This window comes from Ambystoma mexicanum, chromosome 6q, assembly GCF_040938575.1.
Source record: "Ambystoma mexicanum isolate Mex_15411 chromosome 6q, UKY_AmexF1_1, whole genome shotgun sequence".
Taxonomy (NCBI): Eukaryota; Metazoa; Chordata; class Amphibia; order Caudata; family Ambystomatidae; genus Ambystoma; species Ambystoma mexicanum.
The window spans coordinates 874,223,013-874,245,639 of NC_090937.1; the positions used below are offsets into that span (position 1 = coordinate 874,223,013).

General features: G+C 45.8%; 1 protein-coding gene across 4 annotated transcripts in view; it reads right to left on the reverse strand.

Moving 5' to 3' along the window:
- Positions 1 to 22,627, reverse strand: part of SH3RF1 (SH3 domain containing ring finger 1) — a 493,515-nt gene that overhangs the window by 222,820 nt on the left and 248,068 nt on the right. For all 4 annotated transcript variants that reach the window (XM_069631396.1, XM_069631395.1, XM_069631393.1 and 1 more), the window contains exon 3: positions 10,655 to 10,930. In XM_069631396.1, the coding sequence (XP_069487497.1) occupies positions 10,655 to 10,930 (276 nt within the window). The remainder of the gene's footprint in view (positions 1 to 10,654; positions 10,931 to 22,627) is intronic.

Below are 22,627 nucleotides of genomic sequence, written 5' to 3' on the forward strand. Positions count from 1 at the left end.
ACATCTAGAACCTATGGGGCCATGCCTCAGTCTCCCCCATTCCCTGTAAGTCCCAGAGTTTAATATCCCTGTTGCCCACAAGGTGGACAGCGGAGGGATGGGTATTGCAGTGTAGCCTTATGGTCTGTGGCAATATCGCATATCCTTGTGGAATCCCGTTTGACTTCTTTTCTCCACTTACCAAAGTACTCCGCCTTGCCATATCTGCCGCCTGCAACCTCCCTCGCTCTTCTGCCACGTCGGTCCATCACCTCAGAACGGGCCAGCTCCATATACCATACAACGCCAACTCTGAGTGCCGCCTTCTAGTTTACAAATCTATCCAGGGACTGCCTCCACAACTCGCCAATGCCAAAATCTAGTACACCCCAAAACATTATTCTTCATGGCTTTAAGGTCACACTAAAACAGCACGTTCCATCTCCTGAAGAGTCTCATCAACCCATTATGTTCCCTGCTCCCATCTGTGCGCAGATGCAAAGCACTGTATACAATTGAGCTGATAATGCAGTGATGTACCTTCTCTAAATAACGGAACCTTTCACTTTTCTTGTCCCCTCTGCATGTTTCCACTTCATGAACTGTTTTTTTTATCTGCATCCCACTTCCTAAGTATTGTTAAGCACATATAGCATTAGTCCCTGCCCAGTGACTTCTCTTGACGATACGCGATATTTTATTTGTATCACGCTCATACAGAAGTGTTTCCGGACGCGACAAGGCAAAGGAGGGGAACAAGGGAGAGCAAAACAACAATCTTACTAGGCCCTGTGACACTGAGAACGTGCAAGTGCAGGGGAGAGGGAATGGGGAAAGTGCAGGGGGGGAGGAGGAAGTGGAAAGTGCTGAGCAAAGGGTAACAAAAACAAGTGGTAGTGCAGCCATCAAATGGAAGTGCTTGGTACAGTGTACAGTGTTCCTATTCAGAAGTACTATCTTTACCAACTACAACCAAAGAAGAATAAGGCGGGTTTCTCTATATAAATGCACTGCTGGTCATATAAAACAATATTTTTTTCTTAATTTATGAACATGAATCCAGTTTGCCCTCTGAACTTGTCATGTCATGTTATCATGTCATCCTAAGTAATGTCACATTGTGTCATGTTGCTATGTCTTTCTATGTCTAAGCCCTCCTAGTTTTTGCAGGCAAGGAAACCAAAGCATAGGCCTCATAGCAGATCACCCGCTCTGAATAGTACCTGGTCCCCCATAATCTGAACTCTCTGCTGGTTGCTCTTCCGCATCTATCGCAGCTGAATAAAGGAATTTCCTGATAATAAAAGTAGGGCAACTAATCAACATGCGGCCCGAACCTTCAACTTTGACTCACTTTACCAGGCCTTCAAGCACTTTGAAGAGGCTGGAGGGTGACATGTACGACTCCACAAAACCACCAAATGAATAAATATAGACGAAGTCTATCAAAAGGCCATTAACCCCTAAATTGGGCCTGCAAACGTAAACCAGTAAGGTGACTCTACCCTGCTGTTGGACCCAAGATCATCCTGCTGCCCTATTAACAGCACATGGTAACTGCAGCCCAGGAATAGAATGTTAAAAAAGGCTGGATTATGCAGGTAACTCAAACAGGTCCCAAACCACCATAAAGCACCTACCAGACAGTCTGATCCAGGGCTTAGCTCCCAGATCTACAGTTCAATGGCAACCCTCATAATCCCTATTTAGAAGTGCCTGTAGTTCCACACAGCTGTTCTGGCCATCTCAGGCCTAAGGAAGGTATTTAGTCTCCTTTGTCCTGGACATTTCCCGAGCTCCCAGCACAATCCCTCATTCTCCTGTCCGAGCTGGCATGAGGATCATGGTAACACATGGTAAGATTAGCAGTGGTCCGAAATTGCCTCCTGCATTGACCGTCAATCTGTTCTATGTCTAGGGGCTCCTAGGTTTGCAGGCAAGAGAACTGAAGCCCAGCTTTCACCCCACCCTCAGCTGACAGAGCAGGCCCTTCTGGGCACCTCACGCCTCTTCTTCTCAGATCTTGACCGCATACTTGAAACGCTTCAAGCGGATGTTCCTGCCACCATGATGGGCTGCCTGAACCTCTCAATAGGTCTAAGGCCCAATAGCTCAAACTTACTTCACTCAATAACATCTTACTAATCAACCTGCATAAACCTCCAAGCAACATTCAAGGCAACACTCTTAATCTCATATTCATATCTTCCAACCTTATCTCGTCTACTCAAACAGTTTCCTCCTCCTCAGACCATTCTCTCATTAATGTCACCCTCTCTATTCCTCACCCACTCTGCCATCCCCTCTCCAAACCTGACTACATAGTCCCCTACCTCGACCAAGTCAACATCTTGCGCCAAGTTCTCACTCCTCTACTGATCTCCCCTTTACTAAATTCAACTCTGCACTGTCCACCCCCTTCAATGAACACTACCCTGCCCACTCCTTCACCCATTCCTGCCTGCGTCCTCAACTAGGGACTGTGGAGAATCGTAGTGCTGCGATCCACACAAGAACCCTACCCAGGACTGCCTGGTGGCGGTAGAGACGCTACCCGCTGGGACGGTGACAGAAGTTGTGCAGCTCCCGACACGTGGAGGAACAAATGGGAATCCACCCCTTAGCATGCTTGTGCAGGAATACCAGGAGCCAGGATGGCAACGTCTTCCTCTATGAGGGATGAAGTCGATGAGAGGACAGATGAGAAACACTGAAGGACATCAGAGGAAAGACCCTAATCTTTTCCTTCGACAGTGCCAGGACAAGTCCCAGATGTTTGGAACTTCATAGAACCTATATGAGGATCTGGGTTCAAGTCCCCATAGAGAAACCTGGGGAAATGTAAGAGGTACTTAAATGAATAAAACATAAACCTGAGCCGCAAGGATCGTACACATAATATTTTAAAGGAGCCCAGGATAAAAAAAATTAAATTGAGTTAATCTACAATTGAAGTAATAGAAGCCCAACTGGCCAACAGAAAGAGCCTAAACACAGGAGGACCAGAGTGGTAACACCCTGCCAGCCAATCCTACAAGCAAGGCTTTCCACCAACCAGCAGCCAAAAGGACGAGCAGTAGTTTGGCTATAAAGGCAGAGCCAGCTCATTCTGACCTGGTCTCAGTCAGGGACAGGTTCCATGTACTTCTCTTCAGATGCTGCTGCAGGAAGAGGAGCTTGGTGAAGGAGCCTGGACTACTTATAGATATTCTACCCACCTTACTTTTCACCAAAAGAGAAGGACTACGTTTATATTCTTCATTGCACCATTAGATTTAGCTATTCTGATAACTCACTTTCAAGGAACATTTGATTCAGCAAACCATTATTTTAAGTTAAAGGATTAGTTGTGACAGGCAGGTTTATTTTAGGGGTTTTAGTACTTTGCGCACCTAGGTGAGGTACACCTTCATTTTGCGTTATACACGCAGGGAGGGAGGGACTTCTAAAGCATTTACGCTATGACATTTTGCTTTATTCTTTAAACCTCATTTTGGTTACACCTGCTTAATAAAGAAACTTCTGTAAAAAGACCCAAAGTCTGAGACCCTTCTGTTTCACCACGTCTCACTCGTCAAAGGACCGACCCAGACATCCAGCTCATGAGGACATAACGTCAGATACCCCAAGCCTCTTTGCTGCATACAAGGACTCTCCTGACCCCGATCGCAGCTCTCGGCATTATACTATCACACTAATCTTGTTTCTTCACTTCACTCAAACCCTTGCAAACTGTCAAAGACCCTCCAGGTCATGCTTCAACCACTTCGCTTCCTCCTCTCGCTCTGCCGATGACCGACTCATACGTCTCCACTAAAATTGACAAAATACAGGCAATCCTGTACACCATTCCATCTCTCCAAACCCTCCCTTTTACCACTCCTCAGATCTTTCCTGCACTCTCCTCCCTATTCCAATTCTCCCCCACTGAACTGCTAACCATCTTTCGCTCTTCCAACTCCGCATTCCAATTGACCGCTTTGTATCAACAATGATTATTCAAGGTGTCTCTCAGCTGGTATCTTTACAAAATGGCTACAGGCATACCTCCCCTAAAGAAACAAAGTGCTGACCCTAATAACCCTACATTCTACAGACACGTCTCTCTACTTCCCTAGCACTGTACAATCTTCCAGAGGGTTGCCTAAAACTGCATCGTCAACTATCTCAAGGTATTCTCACTTGCTGACCCCTCCAATCTTTATTCCTGTACAAACACTGCCCTGAGATTGTTCCCATCCACATTGCCAAATCACTTACCACTGCCCAGCACTCTCCTTTCCTCAATTCTCATCCTTCTATACCTTTCTGCTGCATCACTCCTCCCTCATTAAAAGTCTTTCCCTCCTTGGATTTATTGATTTATTTATTGTTTTCTTGTGAGGCCTATACATCACCACAGCAGATTCAATGGCACTGTACTTAACTGGGTGGTCAATCTCTTTGGCCTGCTCCTTCTCCATCTCCATCTCCATCTCAAGGACCTACTCCCAGACAACCCTCCCACTATGTGTTCCTCAAAGGATGCGTCCTATGACCACTTCTCTTCACCTCATTGTCTCCTCTGGAATTAACTATCAGCTTTGATACTCCAAGCTTCTCCTTCCTCCTCCTTCAACCCTGTAATCTCTGAACAAAATCAACTGTCTAACCGCACTCCACCACGGGATTGCTCTACGCTGCCTCATGCTCGACTCCACAAATATGAGTCATCTTTCTCCCCGCTTCCGAAGCCAACCCACTCTCCCATCTCTTTCAGCCACCTGTCCTCCACACCCCCTCACCCGTTGCTTGCAATCTTGGCCTTCTGTTTGAGAGCAACCTGAAAACCTGAAATCCAGGTTATCATGGCCACTGCCACCGTAGCCAGACTCAAACTCCTTATCAATAGAAATGTTAGCCCACACTTCACGCTACACTCAATTAAAACACATTGCTACTCTTGTGCTCAGCAAACGATGCTACTCTTGTGCTCAGCTAACGAGACTACTGCACCAGCCTACTCCTTGGTCTACCAATCTACTCTTTTGCTCCCATTTACACAAAGCCCTCAACTTCCTCTACTAGTCTATAAATCCATCCATGGTCTTGACTCTCCACTGCCTCACTCACTGCATCTCACTATACTTTCCCTACCAAACTCCCCTCGGCTCCTCACAACTCATCAATCTGCCTCCCCACTGTGCCCCCTTCTAGCTTTCCCTTCATTTCATTCCCCAATTTTCCCCACTCAGCTGGAATGCTCTCCCCGGCATTCAAAGGCACCTCCTCAGTGGAATTCTTCAAAAATGCCTCAAACCCACCCCGCTAGTGATAGGAGCTCCCTATACCTTTCGATCCTCCTATCCAAACTTCCTGACCCACTTCTGCATTCTGCTCTGAGGGCCATTCTTTGTAACCTGTAAATATTGTCCTCAATATATCAAAAATGATAATACTGCTATCACCTCCAGTCCCAGGTATATGTTACCACTCTTAACCCTTCTTTGCCAGTTAAACAATGCTCTGTAAAGGTACCTTACCTCAAGACTGCTTCTGCTGTCTCTTACTGTCTACACTGCTAGTCATTTGTGTTTGAAATGACACCCTGCGCTTCTTCAATAAAAATACACTCAAACACAATAAAAGAAAACACTCCACTAGTTTGGTTATTTCCTCTGTGGTTTGAAGGAGACCAATCAGCTGACCAAACCGTGTGGGGGGTGGAGAGAGGCAGTCAAATTGAAGCCAGACGTTGTTCCATCTTGGCACTGGGTAACAAGGAAGACATGTCCTTTGAAATGGAACATAAGGTGACATGGAGCCCTATGTAAAGGGCTTACATTAATCAACACACACACTTTCCTATGTAGTAAATTGTCTAAAGATACAGAGTTGTGAACATCTACGCTTCCACAACTTACACTTCCCTGTGCCGTACTGTTTCACACACACACGTTACTAGTTATGGCTTTCTTGGGGCTGGGGGATGGGGCATTAGCATATCAGTCCACTATACTTCTCAGTCTCCACCCCTCTTTCACAGGTTAATCACTTGGCGGTGGCAAAGGACGTTTGGCATTAATGATTGAACTGGCCATTCACAGCTGCCTGTACACCATATTTTTCTCCTCTTCCCCTACTCACAAGGACAACTCTTGACTCAGACGTGATTGAGTCAGGAAAAGGCTATACAATCCCATATCATAACCGCTTCCATATTTTGAGGCATCAATTGAGGACATCTCAAGCCAAGCATGCAAAAATGCAGGCCTCACATGCACTTCAAATAAGCAAGTAGACTAGTCAATATCACTGAGCAACTCCTGCCTCACCACGTCAACCCACTGCTCCATCTAGACCTCCTGCTCGATCCAACGACTGAGATCTACACATCCAAGCAAGAAGGAAATACGTTCACCCATCTTCTTGATCTATCTAGTTTAGTTTATTACTTGTATTGCGCACCAAACCCGAAGGTAGTCGGTCGCATCGCAAAAGTTTACTCACAGCTTGGTTGTTCATAAGAAGACATTACAGTTGTAGTGTTATTCTATAAAGTCAAAAAACATTATTACAGTAAACACATTTTTACAAGGTGATTGCACAAAGAATATATATACAATATGAGCTTTATACAAGATTTTACAATGGGCATACCGAGAGAAGTCCGAAGTAAAGAAAGGTAAATGCTGGTAGAATGGACTAAGGCCAGATTCTCACTTAGCCGTCAGAATCTTTGAGCATTTTTATAAGGTTGTGGCGAAATTTTGTGTATGATGGTTCTAGTCTGAGTGGAGTGGGGAGTGAATTCCATAATTGGGTAGCCTTAACCTGGAAGCGGTTTCCTCCCACTCTGGCAAGTTTGAATCTAGGGGTCAAGAGGCAGTTAGTATTGGAATGTCTGGTTAATCTTGTCTCAGGTTTAGTAATGATTCTATCCACAAGATAGCGAGGGGCTTCTTTGTTTACACATTTATGAGTAAGGGAGGCGACTAAGTTTTATTTTGTCCATTGTGGACAGTCAGTTATTAGCTCTTCTAGTGTCCGAAATATGATCTCTCCTGGCAATTCCAAGCGCAGCTCTAAGGGCGTTATTTTGCAGGAGTTGGATTCTCTTGGTGGTTTACTTGCTCGCCCCAATGTACATAGCATTACAGTAATCAAGTCTTGATAATATGAGAGCTCTAGCAAGGGTGATACAGGTGTTGTTGGAGAGGAAGGCTCTGCCGGCTCTGATTAATTTGCATGTGTAGGCTGTGGCCGAGGCCAGTGTATTTACCTGTTTGTTAAACGTTAAGGCAGAATCCAAGTAAAACCCTAATGTTTTTATTTCCTTAGCAGTTGTGATAATGTTATTGTCGACGCTGAAGGCAGAATATTTTGGACTTAGTTTTTTGAGAGAAGATTGTGTACCCAGGATGATGATCTCTGTCTCATCCTTCAGGCATAGTCCATGGGAGGCCATCCATGCCTGGATGATGAGGTAAACCTTATTCACCAAGGCCAAATCCTTTTCATAATCGCCAGTAATTGGTAGGAGGATCTGCGTATCATCTGCATAGTTAGTGTAGGTGATACCCAGATGATCCAAATCATCGAAAAGGGGCTTAATGAAGATGTTATATAAGGTGGGCGAGACACAAGAACCCTGGGGAACACCGCACGTGATAGGGATAGGGTCAGCTGATGCAATGGGAGAGAATACTCTCATGGTACGGTCACTGAGAAAGGATTGTATTCAAGCAATGGCTTCTGGGGAGAAGTGTGCTGCCGAGTCCATGTTGCTGCACAGGACCTGGTGATCGACCAGGTTGAAGGCGGCCGATAAGTCCAGGAGCAAGAGGAGAGCTAGGTCACCCTTGTCCCTGAGGTCATCGATCTGGACCTTCAAGTCAATTAGCGCAGTTTCAGTCCCGTGTTGAGGCCAGAAGCCTGATTGTCTAGCAAATGATTAGATTCCAAATGTTTTTGAATTTGTAGATAAGCCATTTTATCTATGATTTTAAGAAGGAATGGTACCGTGGTAATAGGTCGGTAATTGGTGGGAATTAGAGGGTCTAAAGTTTATTTCTTTAGTAGGGGGAGCACCCAGGATTCCTTAAGGTTAGTGGGGATGGAGTTAGTCCTGAATGATGCGTTAATCAATTTGGTGATAAAAGGTGACAGTTCTCTGGCTGCGTCCTTTATGAGTTGGGCAGGGCATTGATCACCATGACAATTAGAGGGTTTGAGTGAGAGTATTGTCTTTTCGGTTTCGAGAATAGTAACTTTTGTGAATTTGAATCGAGGTAATGAGTCAGAGATAGTGGGACTGGTTGAGGTAGTATTATTGGGCAAGTTGGGTGATAGTGAGGCTTTTTTATTATTAATTCTTATTTGAAATGTTGCGACTTTGCCTTGTTGGATATTCGAGCACCAAGGTTTATCCTTAATGCAGTTGTCAGGTATAGGTATAGGTGCTTCAAATTCTTTGAGGATAACAAAGAGTTCCTTAGTGCTAGAGTTAGCTTGGGCTATTCTTGTGTTGTAGGATTCGTGTTTGGCTAGGAGAATTTCTTTTTTGTAGAGGGCAGAAATGGCGCTCAGATTAGTTTTATTTTCTTCGGATGGATGAGATTTCCATAGAGACTGGCAAGATCTTTTTTTAGTGCAAAGGGTTTTTAAATAGGGAGTGTACCAAGAGTTGAGGTGAGCCTTGGGTTTACTTTTTCTGAGTTTAAGTGGCGCTATTGTATCTAGAGAAGTGGTCATAATATTGTTAAATTCTTTGATCAGGGCATCTGGTCCCAGGTTTTCTGAGAGGGCGTTCAGGGTGGGTAAGATGAGAGGGAGTAGTTTGTCACAAGTGAGATTTTTTTTATTGCGAGTAGGGACTGGGGAGCTGGTACAGCAGGCAGGGCAATAGTTTTACCAGTGTTGAGGGTGAAAGTTATAAGATGATGGTCTGACCATATCACAGGCGAGTTGGAAGAGATAGTCGCATTACAGTTATGGTCCGCTATCCAATCCAGGGTTCTTCCTTTTGAATGTGAAGGGTCGAGTACTTTTTTGGTGAAACCTTGTTCTGTGAGGATATTTGCAACAGTAGATGCATGTGCATCTTTTGGGTCGTTGTATCCTAAATTCAAGTCTGCTAGTAGAATGACTTGAGAGGAATTTTTTAAATTATTTGATATGATATTAGATAAATCATCTTCGAAAGTTCCAATAGAGTTTGGCGGCCTGTGTATTAGATGAATTTTAAGAGTTTGTGTACTATTTAGGTTAAGTTTGGCTGATAAGTTATCACAGGAGTTGGTCTCCAGGTGAGGTATAAGTCTGATTGGTAGGTTGTCTTTTGCAATCAGTGCAATGCCTCCTCCTCGTGCCTCAGTTATGTCTGATCTTAGGATGGTGTAGCCTTTAGGGATAGCTAATGACAGTGCTGGGCCTGCAGCGGCGTGCAGCCAGGATTCAATGACTGCTAATAGGTCTAGTTGTTCTAGCTGTATAATCTCAGATATCTCAATGGCATGGGCGACCAGGGATCTAGCATTTATTAAGGCTCCTTTGAGAGTATGGCAGGGTGAGCCAGCTGGAGATGAGCTCTGTGTTGTTTGAGGTAGGTTGCCTTTGGCTTTATGGGTATCTGTGACAGGTAAAGGATGGGTGACAGATAAAGGATGGGATCTATTGTTCCTAGGTGCTAATGTTCTGGCAGGCGGTTCATACAATTTAGACAGTCTTGCGCGGAGTCTACTATTTCTATCAGAAGTCGTGCAAGGTTGTGATAACAGTAGTTCTTGCATGATTAATTTAGAAGGTCTTTCTGCGTTTATACTAGGTGGGTATGATGCTAGTATAATAGTGGGGGGGATGATCGTTTACCAATATATTTACTAGGAAAGTGGTGGCTAGAGCAATAATAAGGCAGGTCAATGGGCTCCTACCTAGTGGTGTGCATTTTGGGAGTGCTAAAGGTACGTTGGGCCAGGCGTAGGCACAATACATCAGAGGATACAGTCAGATGGTTGGGAGTGTTGGACTGGCGCTAGGGCTGGGTTAGGGCATTTAATACTGATTAATACTAGTAGCGTTAGTTGCGTCGCAGTATAATCTAAAGTTGGGTCAGCACGCCTAGTCTAAGATGCAGTGACATTAGGTAACACATTAGTGCTACAGTGCCCTGTGGCAACACCTAAATACCCCTCACCCCACAGCACATCCTGTACCTGTTCACCTCCATCCACCTTTAATTTCTCATCCTTCCCAAGTTTCCTTTACACCACCAAAGACTCAGATCTGGATAATAGAGGAATGGGCCCAACACGAACCCTGGGTAAGCTTCAGCACGGGGTCCCTGATCAATATTTAGTCATCTAGAAAACTCTTGTCTTAAATGTAGCCAAATTGCCAATAATGTTTGCCCTGCGCCATACAGGCCACCTGTCTTCCTTTCGCATTACTCCCATGCTCTGCATTTGAATTGGGCACCACCATTAACCTTGAACGCCTGGGTATCGTTGGAAAATGGCTTTGGTATCTACAAAACAGACTGCAATCTTGCTTCCTGAAGTCACTTGTGTGGAATGTGCATGAACAGCAGACTTCAGCCACAAATGTGCAGACAAGACTTCTGGTAAAGCGTCTCATCGTAATTACTATTAAGGCACGCAACCACAAGGACGAGACACACCACCACCTGCTTTTTTACCTTTGAAAAGGGTAAACAGTCCTTGTCGGCTTCCTTGTCTTTTACTTCAAAGTCATAGAGCGCTTTGCACTGAGGCGGTGGCTGAGGTAAAGGCTTGATGATTTGCACAAAGTTGGTGGGGAAAAAGCCGTGCACGCTATTGATCTCGCCGTGGTACCAGTTGTCGTCCACCTGCCGGCGCAGGATGATGATGTCACCCTTGCTGAACTTGAGATCGCCAGGCTCCTTCCCCTCGTAGTTGTACAATGCTTTGGCACACGGCAACTGTGGAACACCCTAAAAAGTGGACAAAGAAAAGGAGGTTTCAAGAAGGGATAACCACTAATTGCGTAAATACATGAAACATAGCAGAATATCTGCTATCAAAGTGCTTATGTGAGGGGCATCAACCCATACAGAGTTTTGATTAGGAAACGTGTGGTCTAACAGTGAATACTTATTAATGGAACAAAGTGAGTCAGCCACAGTGCCATACTGGTGAAACCGAAGCCGTGGAACCCACTGCATTTCCTAGACATTGAGCAAAGTGTGGGCTTTCATCCATAAAGTGCTTTGTTGTGCGTTGAGAGTGCAAGAGTTTGAGTCTGCAATTACTTCATATGATTATAAAACCCCAAAATAGTTCAAACAAACATTACCCACATTTGTTCAACATCAATATTTTCATTACTGCACCCCCAGGCTATTTTTCGGGGTTCTTCTTTTCCCGTTTTATTCCTTCGCGTTGTAGCTTCATAACATTTTTAGATTTGAAATTAGCAGCATTTTGAAATACAGGACATTTTCAGGGTTTTATTGTAATATATTACCACCCCAAACTCCTAAAATCCTCTGACCTACGCTCATCTCTTTATCCCCCAACGCATGCAACCTGGACTTGCAAACTTGCGCTGCTAGGTGGTATGGCGAGTGGCTGCTACAGGACAGCACCACAATGGGGAGTATGCAGAGCCTGGTGTGCCCCATCACTCCTTCCCTCCATCATCGGCTCAACCCTCTCCAATGACTAATGTGGCCAGGAGCACACCTCACAGCCACCCCTCATAATGAGGGTGTCACCCTCCTCGGACTCATTGCCAACGATCCCCGGGCCTTTCCTATGCTTCAATGGCATCACTCTCTGAAAGCCTTCCCTCAACAGTCAAAAAAAGTAATTTCTATTGTACACAATGGGATCACCCTTCCGAGAAAACCAGCACATGACAAAAAATGACTGATCTTGGTTGACATCATGGGAACACCCTTGTAAATGATCCACCTTCAGTGCAGTCTTAACTGGTAGTCAGGTATTAAGGTGGGTGAAGTCAGATGTTCTTGGCATTTGATCCCATTAAAGTAAATGGAGATTAACAACAGCTTGAAATTAGTTTTGTGGCCCAGTCCGACCCTGATCGCAGGTTCATTGGACAGTGCTCAGCCAACTCTGGTCTCACACGGTCAGCTCTTATTTCCTTCTTACCCGCTGAGACTTGGCTTTCTTGTGCAGCGGTAGATTCTTATTCCTTGGACCCCCCACTGTAGGTTACAAATGCTTGACCCCATGGATATCGTGGTCAAAGGAAATGGCCTGGTTGAAGGTTGTGGCAACTCCCACATTCCTGGATGTGGAACAGGCGATCTGGGCTTGGACCTTGGCGTGCAGCACTAATGTTTAGCCCCTGTACTATGGGTGCTCTCCTACTCTCCTCAATCGCTCTACTGTCCCCCTCTTTTTTTCTTCTGGCCACTCTCAAACTTCCTTACCCATTCTTCAATCTTTTATCAGTACCAGTCTCTCATTGTGTAATCACCTCTGAGCTGTATACTCCCAATCCTGCTTTTTAACCCCATATTAAACATGTGCATCTGTGATGACCTGCTCTCTAATCTTGACTTTAACTCTCCTTCCCTTCATATCCTCCTGGATCGTTCCTCTGCCTTCGACACGGTCAATCATGCCACCCTGACAAATCAGTTCCGTGACACCCTTGCATCCCAGGCCTGGAAGTGGACTGGCTGACCTCCTTCCTCTCCAACTGACCGTCCCAGGTTCAACTGGGGCCTTTTCAAGCTTCCCTCTTCCACCTCTCTCATCCCGGACTGTCTGCTATTCGGTCATGGTACACTGTTAGTGATCTCTGCCTTAATGCCAGTAAGACCGAGATCCTTTTCATTGGGTCCCCAGCTCCCACCTTCCGGCCCTCCCTCTGTCCGCCCTCTATAGGCCCCCCTCCCCTCACCCTCTTGTGAGGCAGAAAACCTTGGCGTCATCTTGGATTCCTCTCTCGCCTTCTCGCCTCACATCGCGGACCTTGCCAAGAAGACCCACTGTCATCTGCACCTCCTCAGAGGTATTCTCCCTTCCCTCACCTTCCCCCAGAAACTCAATGTCTCCAGTGCTCTGGTCCTCTTTAGGCAACACTACTGTAACAGCCTCTTCCTCTATCTTGCTTCATCCTCCCTTTGTCCCCTTCAACTAATCCAGAACAGGGCTGCAACATTTATCCTTGGCCTCAAGCCCAGGGAACGCATCTCTGCATCCCTAATTTCTCTCCACTGGCTCCCGGTTGCTGCTAGGATCAAATTCAAGACTCTCTACATACTCCACAATGCCTTCTGGGACTTGGGACCCCGCTACATCCAACTCCCTCTTCCTTCGGTCTGCTAGCATCAACTCTCTGCAAATCAGATGCTTCTCCAAGCAGAGAGTGGGGGGTGCAGGGGGGAGATCTCCCTCTCTCTCTCTCTCTCTCTATCTATCTCTCCTCCATAGGAGCCTCCCTAAGGAATGGTCTCCATGCCCCTCTTCATCTTGCGCTGGATCTCCTTAAGCTCTGGAAGCTCCTCAAGACCCTCCTTTTCTCCTCCTCCTTCACTCTTCCCCCATCCCTTGCTAACACCTTCAGCCACAGTGACTGGCTTCCCTCCGAGTACTACAGGGCTCCAGGCCCCCTCTCCCAGACCACCGCCCCCTCACTGCACTTACCTGCATTCCCTGGCACTTGCCCTCTGGCCTCCACTTAGCACTTGCACCTCGCCTCACCCTTTTCCTTCCCACCTTTTCACTTGGTTTTATTTGCATAGACCGGCACTTTCCAACCCTCCCACCCCCTTACCTCTTCTTCTGCACTTGTGCAATCTGAATGTCATAAGACCTTCACTGTCTCTGCTTTCTTCAATCTCTGAGACAATTGTCACCATCGGCACCATCAACGCTCTAGGCACTGTTGTCAATACCCTCACCTTCTTCACTCATAAGCACCACTCTTCTCTGAATTACTACCCTCAAGATATTCACCCATCTGGCTACCTTTTTGGCTCCTGTGAGCCTCAGCCCTCTGCACTAGTATCCATTTTAAGATCTTCAGCCCATTGGGAAACTTCTTTACTCCTCTGAGCACCACCCGTCTTCTAGGATCGTCTCTTTGGACGACTTTCAGTATCCTGGTCTCTTTTCTTAGTACTCAACAGCTTGTCTGTGCTCCTGCTCCAGCCCTTCCCCTGATCCATTTGGTACCAATTTGTCCCAGCCCTCTCGATTTTTCCTCCAGTGGACTCAGCAGCCCCCTGTTCTCTCCGCCAACCAGCAACAAAAAGGCACTTGTCGCCCTTCTTCAGTCTACAGCTCCTTTCTCCAACACCCACACGGACAGACCGGGATGGTGGATCTTATAGGGCGGTGTTCTGGCATAAAGGTGTTCAGGTGTGTTAGCCGGTTTAGGGGCTGGCTTTTGGGCTCTGCCCCTGGGGATGGTACCTGGCACGATGAGGATCTTGGGATTGGAGAAAGGAAACACAGGTGCGTCTCTTCGGGCAGCTTGTATAGCTTCCAATTCTAATGTGGGATTTGGGCCCGGCTAGTCCCTCCGCTTGGGTCTATGCCGTGGCCATGCCAGATGTTGACACCAGGGTGGCCTCCCTTGGTCTACCTGACGTTAAAGGAATTGGATTGCGGTCCATTGGTGGGGTAGGGCTGGCCTGGTCACCTGTAAGGGTAAAAAGCCTCCCACGGATCTGCCATTCTCTAGCTTGGAATGGCACCCAGCCCCCTTTACCACCAGACTAAGGACCCCCAGAAAAAGGCAGGATGCTTTGTCGCAGTGCCCATATGTCATATATGTGCTGCAGTATATACAGCCATGACCTGTGGATGTAATGGATCTATGCGATTATTGCGACAGCCGAAAATGCCGACTTTTTTTTTTAACCCTTTACACCACACATATATATATATGCAGGGGGGAAATATTAATATTATATTCCATACCCCCCACATATATACGTAGTGTAAGGGGGGTAAAAAAAAAAAAGTCGACATTTTCAGACATCGCAATTGTCAGGTCGACATTTTGGTACGATTCCGATGTAATCACTAGAGTAGAGCTTGGTGTAGGGGTCAACGCTGTTTAGCACAACTATATAAATCATGGTCACTAAACTGAACTCTCAGGGCACTCTATAGCATATTCATTGGTTGCACTGTGACTACTGTTTCTTGCAGTTTGCACTCATGTGTTACGACATCAGAGATGCCATGGATGAAATAGTTTGTGAAGTCATCTGATGTGTGCAGTTATGAGCAGTTCATGGAAGGGAGGAGTTATGGCTGCTTTAGGAACCACAGTTAATCTATTTCTGGGTTTTACTTGTAGTGCCATGAAACCATAAAGTCAGGACATTGGTTTTTCACAGAATTGCAGAGGTTTTGTATAATACACTTGAACGTACCTGGCCAAGCCCAGTGTCAACCGAGCCGAGTGTGCGGTTCCCACACGCCCGCCTCAGGGTCAGCTGACCCTGGGCTGTGTAAATGGGTCACCATATACCTGTATCAGACCCGCTTCCAGCTCATGGGCCCAGAGCCAGAAATGCGGTATAACCATGGACCAGAACTGGATAAGGGCTTCCAGGCCCGGAGATGTGCCTGCGGGAAAACACTGACCTGGCTCAGGGCTTCCAGACATTAATCCAGGTCAGTGGGACCCACTGATCCAACCTGGGGCCTCTGGGATTCAAACCTATTCCACATACGCACAAAGACCGGTCTCAGGCCCCACTGGTCCATGCTGGGTAAACTTGCCACAATTGTTTCTTTTGGGCTCGGTCAGAAGGACAGGAGTCAGGGCCACAGGCCCGCAAAAATCCTGCTCAAGGCCCACCTGCCCCATTCTAGATACATGGGCCGCCACTGGCCATTTGGACCCAGTCTACAGGTTTCAGCCGGGTTCTAGGCACCAGATGGTTGCAATATGCCCCCTGTTGGCTGATTTTTACAGGGGTTCAAGAGACCCATTGTGAACATTCACGGTTCACTCTCGCAGTCATTTGGACATTATACGCAGGACCCAAACCAATAAAAATGTCTCACTTTCAATGAGCTAGACGGGGCCATGTTTGCAGATCACAGTGGGCCAATCGAGCCCCCCCAAAAGTACCATGTGCAGCTGCAAATAAGTCAGTGAGCTCAAAATATACATAACAGGAATTTAGATGTGTGGTGCAAATCTGTCCAGCGGTCTTTGATGTAGTTCGGAGCAAACACTGCCAATGGCGCCTTGTATGGGGAACAACCCTTACAATTTTGCCTTCCTGGATTGAACTGCACCAAACATAGCCATATCATTCAGAGTTAAACGTTTATTGTGCCAATTACAACAATGTATCTTAGAAGCATCTGAAAAGATTTCATCCTAGCTGGTGGGGCTGGGGAGGTTCGCCGATTCTGCAAAGAAATGTTCAACAGCCCCAACAATTCCACTTACTTAAAACAACATTCGAATGAATTTCCAGCAGAAAACAATGCAGAGTGATTGGAACTCATTTGAAACGCAGGAAACCGCACTATGCATGACCTACTGTAGATCGGGTCTTCCTCTACTGCTACAATTCGGACCAGCGCAGGAAGAACCGTTTTTGATCTCATTGAAATGCGAGTGATTCCAAAGGTCTTTTTTCCGCTTGTGATGGCGTCCATTTCTGGCACAGTCATGGATTGATTTTACCATGATCCAGGCAAACGATATACATTTGGGAAGAAGAGCAATTATCCGGCTCCGTGGCCAATGGCTCAGCCGCTGCTGTGGGGAGTAAAATGAAGTTGGGGAGAGCGTGTAGGTCACGTCGCAGGCGGCAGAAACGTGGCTTACAAGAGTACGGCACAATCGTATGGGAAGGACGTGACTGCAGGCTCTTGAGGTTGTTAGCAGGGTTCAAATTTGAGGGGAACTGGGAGCTATTTAGCTCCTGCTTGTGGCCTAGAAGAGCCTGACACTAATAGCTACCCAGAGCTACATTTGCCCCCCCCCACCCCAAGCCCCAGGCCAACTGATGCTGAACAAACACACCTATGTGGAATTATCGCTGCGAGCTTGTGACAATCTATAAATAAACATTAGGACGCATCTATACGACATTTAAAGCATTCAGGGATAATAAATAATGGATGAAGTCATATTTGCACCTTATGTTAGATTTGCGGAACACTATGTACTAGCTCCAGATTCCTGAACGGTAGCTTAGTCACTGGTTAACGCTGGATTTCCAGAAGCCACTTTTAGCTCCTGCTTATCAAATCTTAATTTCGATCCCTGTGTTAGTGTCATGCGGGATAGGAAAGGGGCCTCACAGAAGTGCTGGGATAGACACGGAGGCCTAAACTACCTTGGCAGTTCATTCATATAGAGGAACAGTCCAAACTGTGGCATTGGCAAGAAGATGGCGGGGGGGAGGGGAGTAAGAAGGGGAAGACCAGGGATCTCGGATCAGGTAGTGATATCAGGCGTAGTACCGATGAGATTTTGTAAACCACAAGGTGGAATACAAATCTCAATAACAAAAGTGACCCGGTAGGGCAAAAAAAATAAAAAAGGGGTTGTGGGATACAGCAGAATGGATTTTGTTGGGCACGTTATCTGAGCTCTCCTGCTATTTGGGTCAGAGGGGGGTCACTCTTGAAATGGATGGATAGAGAGCATGGTAGAATGTTAGCCTTTAAGTACTTTATAACAACTTTGTGGCTTTTTCGTCAAAAGAACAGCTTGTTACGGAACACAAGCAAAACACTATGGTGAATTACCCCAAGTGTGTCAGACCAAAGTGCACAATAGCAAATAGGTTGTTGCAGAGTAATGGATTAATGTGCCACTCTCACATTTTGCTTATGTTAGCAAACATGACACAATGGTTTTTCTGTTGCAAAGAGAATGGTGACAACCATTACAGTTCTACTCTTCACTTTGTCCCAGTTCTCATGTTCCAAAAGTGTGTCATGAGCTGAATAAATTAAGGGCCTGATTCATGGACCGTTTTCCTATGGGATTGCGCCATTATAAAACACTTCCATGAATCGGGCCCTGACAGTAGAACTTAAACTCAGACAAAGACACTTCAAGTAGTCCTGTAATTAAGGACTCCCATTTTGTTATTTAAAAAATTGGATCCACGAGATGTTGGTCACTCTTAGAAGTCGGTCAGGGTGCAAAAAGGCCCTGAGCCAATCCAAAAAATGGCCTCCTGCTGATCTGGCAATGCAGCAAGGGTGAACCTTTAAGGAGAAACCCAACTGCACATTCCAGTGAGAAGATTTCTCACAAAACACACCTATTTGAAGCAGGCCAGTGCTGCCTTTCATTAAAACCCAAGTCTGTGGCCATGCGCCCTTCTAACCCAGAAGACAAAACGTACAAGACAGGTAAGAAGTTTACACAAAATCTAAAAAAGGACACCCATGCATGTGGGGTGTAGAAGTGTGCACGGAAGAATATTGAGCCTGTGCATGTACTATGTGTATGTTAGTGTCACTGTCTTTGTATGTGCGTGTGGGTGTGGGTGGACTGGGTATCTGCCTTGGTATGTGTGCGTTGCATGAATGCAGCACATGGATAATGGATTGCGTGCATGTGTTTGCATGGTTCGGCATGGAGTAGTGGGTCCGGAAGTAGCAACTCAGAGGACTGTGCAGCCTCATGCAAGTATTTTACAGTGACCATCAGTGGCACTGAATGTGGCCTCAGTCTCATTCATTGAGAGTGACTATTACTGGCATAGATGAATTATGGCTGGAGGCTAATGCAAGTTATTTACAGTGACCATTGCAGGCATAAATAGGTTGTGGCTGCAGTTTCATGCAAGTGATTTATAGTGACCATTTATGGCAGTGATAAATTGTAGCTGCGGCCTCATGCAAGTCCGACCGAGGGTGCAGGGATAGTTATCTGCCCAGGTGTGTGTGTGCGCATGGTATGAAAGTAATGCATAGATTATGAATTGGGTGCTGCATTTTTGTGGGGTGGGGGCAGGAATTAGCAATGGGGATGACATTGAAGCCTCATCTAAGTCATTTACAGTGACATTTACCGGGATAGATGGGCTGCAGCCTCATGCAAGTGATTTACAGTGATCATTATTGATAGGGTCTGGCTGCAAGTTTATGCCAATTCGTCTCTGCCGGACCAGATATCTACTTGAGGGTGTGGGCACGGCATGAATAAGGTGTGTGGATATTGGATTGCATGCATATGTTGGTATGGCAGGATGGAGGTGAGTGGGACAGGAAATAATATAAGTGATTTACAGGGACCATTTTTGGCATTATTACGTTGTGGCAACAGCCTCATAAATTGTTTCCTATTTACTGTTGCTGACAGGGCACGCACTGGATTTTTTCAATTACCCTAGAAAACCAATTGTAAATTGTATGGCTTTTTACCATATTTTTCTCAAAAACTGTGCTGTAAATTGTACAGTTTCAATGCATTATTTTAAACTTTTTCTCAGAGGGCGATGCCTTCGGAAACCCACATCCATTATTTTGGGCTCCCTCGATGCGCTGGATCGCTCACACTAATTCGGGGAAATATTATGGCGCGTCCAGTCCACAGAAAATATTAACAAGGCATTATTGGCTGATCGTGAATCACTTAGATTCCTGGTGCCCCAGTCAGAACCTGCTTGCCCCCCCCCCTCCCAGCACCGCTGTTTCTGCCACTGTTAATCCCTCAAGGGTGGGGCAATATGGATTCCAAAATGTGAGCCAATTCGACCAAAATAGTGTCAAAGTTCCTAAAAATGATAAGCAACTCAAGATCTTGTGTTCCCAGCCCTAAGTCAGACCCTGAACCACTTCCTTAGTGTGGCCGAACACATTGTGGATACAATGTAATGTGAGGCATTAACTATAGAACAACTTGGAGGAATTTTGTCACAGTTTGCAGGTTCCGAAGGTGTGGTATCACCTGGCTACAAGAAATGAAGTACATATTGTCGAAGTCAAGATTACAACTATATTGGCCATCATCAAATGCAAAACGAAAGAGTATAGAGCAATCAACTACAGACTCTGTGTCTTTGTAACCAATCTATGTAACCTTTGTAACCAGCGCCTTGATGCCTAGGGGTTTAGAGCGCTCTATAAATCAATGAATTGCACCGTGTGGACAAATATTACATTTGCCTTAATTTACCACGAATATTTTAAGAAACGTACGATGACTATATGTCGGGCATCAAGGACATGGTGTAAATACACATGTATCCAAGGCCCTCTGAAGGGTATTCAGTCTGGCAGATAGAAAATAATGGAGCACTTTGAATATGAAGGCGCCATTGCCTCTAAAAAACTGTGATTGTGAATGGCTGAAAATGGCGCCTGAATGTGGAGCACATGACGGAACGCATACAAGACTCATTGGTTTGCTTAACGTTTCTTTCTCTCCTGCTCATGGGCATAGCCCATTAGGATTGCGCAGCTAGAAATCATTTTTTGTGACTAGGACAGGGATGCTTCTTGATGTCTAATTCAATTCTCATTGCAATCATCTTTGAAATTCCAATAACACACAACTTGAAGACTTTGGAATCCAAGTTTGGAATGTTATAGTGTGCTTCAGGTGGCGGGGGGAGGGCTTGGGGGGACTGGGGGGGAATCGCACATCAGTGTGCGACCATGTTTCTAAAGGGCAGATATTTGCCATAGCCAAAAAAAGGATCTTACACCCTGTACACAACAAAAGAGAACAAGAGATGTGTACAAGATCTCAGAAGTGGAATGCTGGATTAATTTATTAACAATAATAAACGCAACCAACAATTCTGACCACCTATATAGCAGAAAACACCAATTAAATCGCACACTAGTTTAAAATAATAAATGGCAAAACTCGATGCCAACTTTATAACCTGCAAATGATAAAAAGCTAAGCCAACTTGGGTGGACTTAAACTTGTGACTTTTAGGTTGTGAAGAGAGGCCTATAGAGGGGACTCAAAGCCACGCAAGTGCTTCCAGCAATCTACCGCTGCACTTCCAAATCCGGCCCATGCGTGTGGAGAGAAAAGAACCGCTGCCCCACCCAGACAAAGAATTCCTTGGCGCAGCGGTATGCACCGGGGGTACGTGCCCGGGTAGGTGAGGAATGTGCGCTGAAGACGATAACAGCCAGGGCGAAGAGCGCAGGAGTCTGGGTAAAGGAGGCGGTTGCTGCACTTACGCGCAACTACTCCCACCTTAAACTGAAGAGGGTGGAAAAGCCAAAGACCTGCATCACCTTCACCCTGTTCTCATGATTCACGACATTTACACCGAGACGCGTCATAGATATGCGACACGTGCGAGCGGTGCCGAGCACCACGACCGGCATAACGAGCAGCAGCTTCACCCATGAAACTCGTCTACGAAAACGGCACAATTTATAAAACTAGTAAGCCTACACAATCCTTACAAAAGCTGCACACCATGTTCTTATAGCACGTGGCAGCCTCGATATCCGGATAGAAGTCTGTGAATAACGTCCTTACTACAGATGAATAGTGACATCAATACTCACCTGTAATAATAAAATTACATCACTACTGTGACTAAAATAACTTTGTACAGTTGAGATGTGAATGGCAGCTGTTTTGTGCCAGCATAGATCGGAAATCCAGGTGCCACTGTAGCACAAAGCCTAATTTTTCAAATTCCTTTATTTTAAAAAAGATTTCTGCAGCACTTTACAGCCATTAATTCATAAAAAAAAGTTTATGATAGCGTATTTATTTTGTGCAATGCTAGATTTTAACACAAGTGAGCTCAAATCAACCTGCATGGTAGTACTTTTTTTAAACCACAAAGCGGTTTTAAATGCATTTTATTAAACTGATTTGAATAATATTCAGCAACACAATACAAGGTGCACATCTATTTGGATAAATGTGTGCGTTTGTGTGAGGAATTCGACCATCCGCACAGTGGGTGTGAGCTCACCTGGGCTTTTTTGAAATTGTATATGAAATTGAATGATGGTAGATCAACCTCTGGAAAATGTGTGGGGCTAATCAGCACACATTTTCCTATGCTCACCACACGACATACACCTAGACCTGTGTACTCTGGCTGGACACAGTCTACAAGTGCAGTCCTCCATGTCATATTTAGTTGGAATGTGACACCCAGGAGTACATCAAGGCATCTCAAAAGGGGGAGGGCAAAACCTTCCTCCTTCTATGGCCAGCCTAATTAAATAAAGGCTCCATGCATCCACCCTATCCTTTGTTGGCCCTGTTGGACACATACTGATGAGAGTGGATTTAAACAGGCCCACGAGAGGCCTGGCTAACAAAAGACAGGAAACCCCAACACCTTTGATATGCATCTGTGTCAACCTGAAGCCAGCTCCCGCCTCCTAATATCAATGACAGTGAGTTGTCATGTCTGGTACATGTGTTTTCAGTAAGCAACCCCCACAGGGGGACCCCCTTCAGAGGGTAGGAGTATGTGATTTGATGGTGTGATGCCGGAAATGCATCTGAGGGACAGGGCCTCTGAATCCTTGTCCTTTTTCTGTTTTTACCGTGTGTTCTGTCATGTTTTCTGCCCAGGAGTCCATGAGGGACTCCTGGCAGTGCAGCTCTCTTTTGGTTTGGTGAACAGACCCATGGGATACCCTTATGGCACCCATGGGTAGGGGTACAACCCTGTGCCCCTAGTGTATGTTTTTGGGCACCTGTGGGTGGCCCA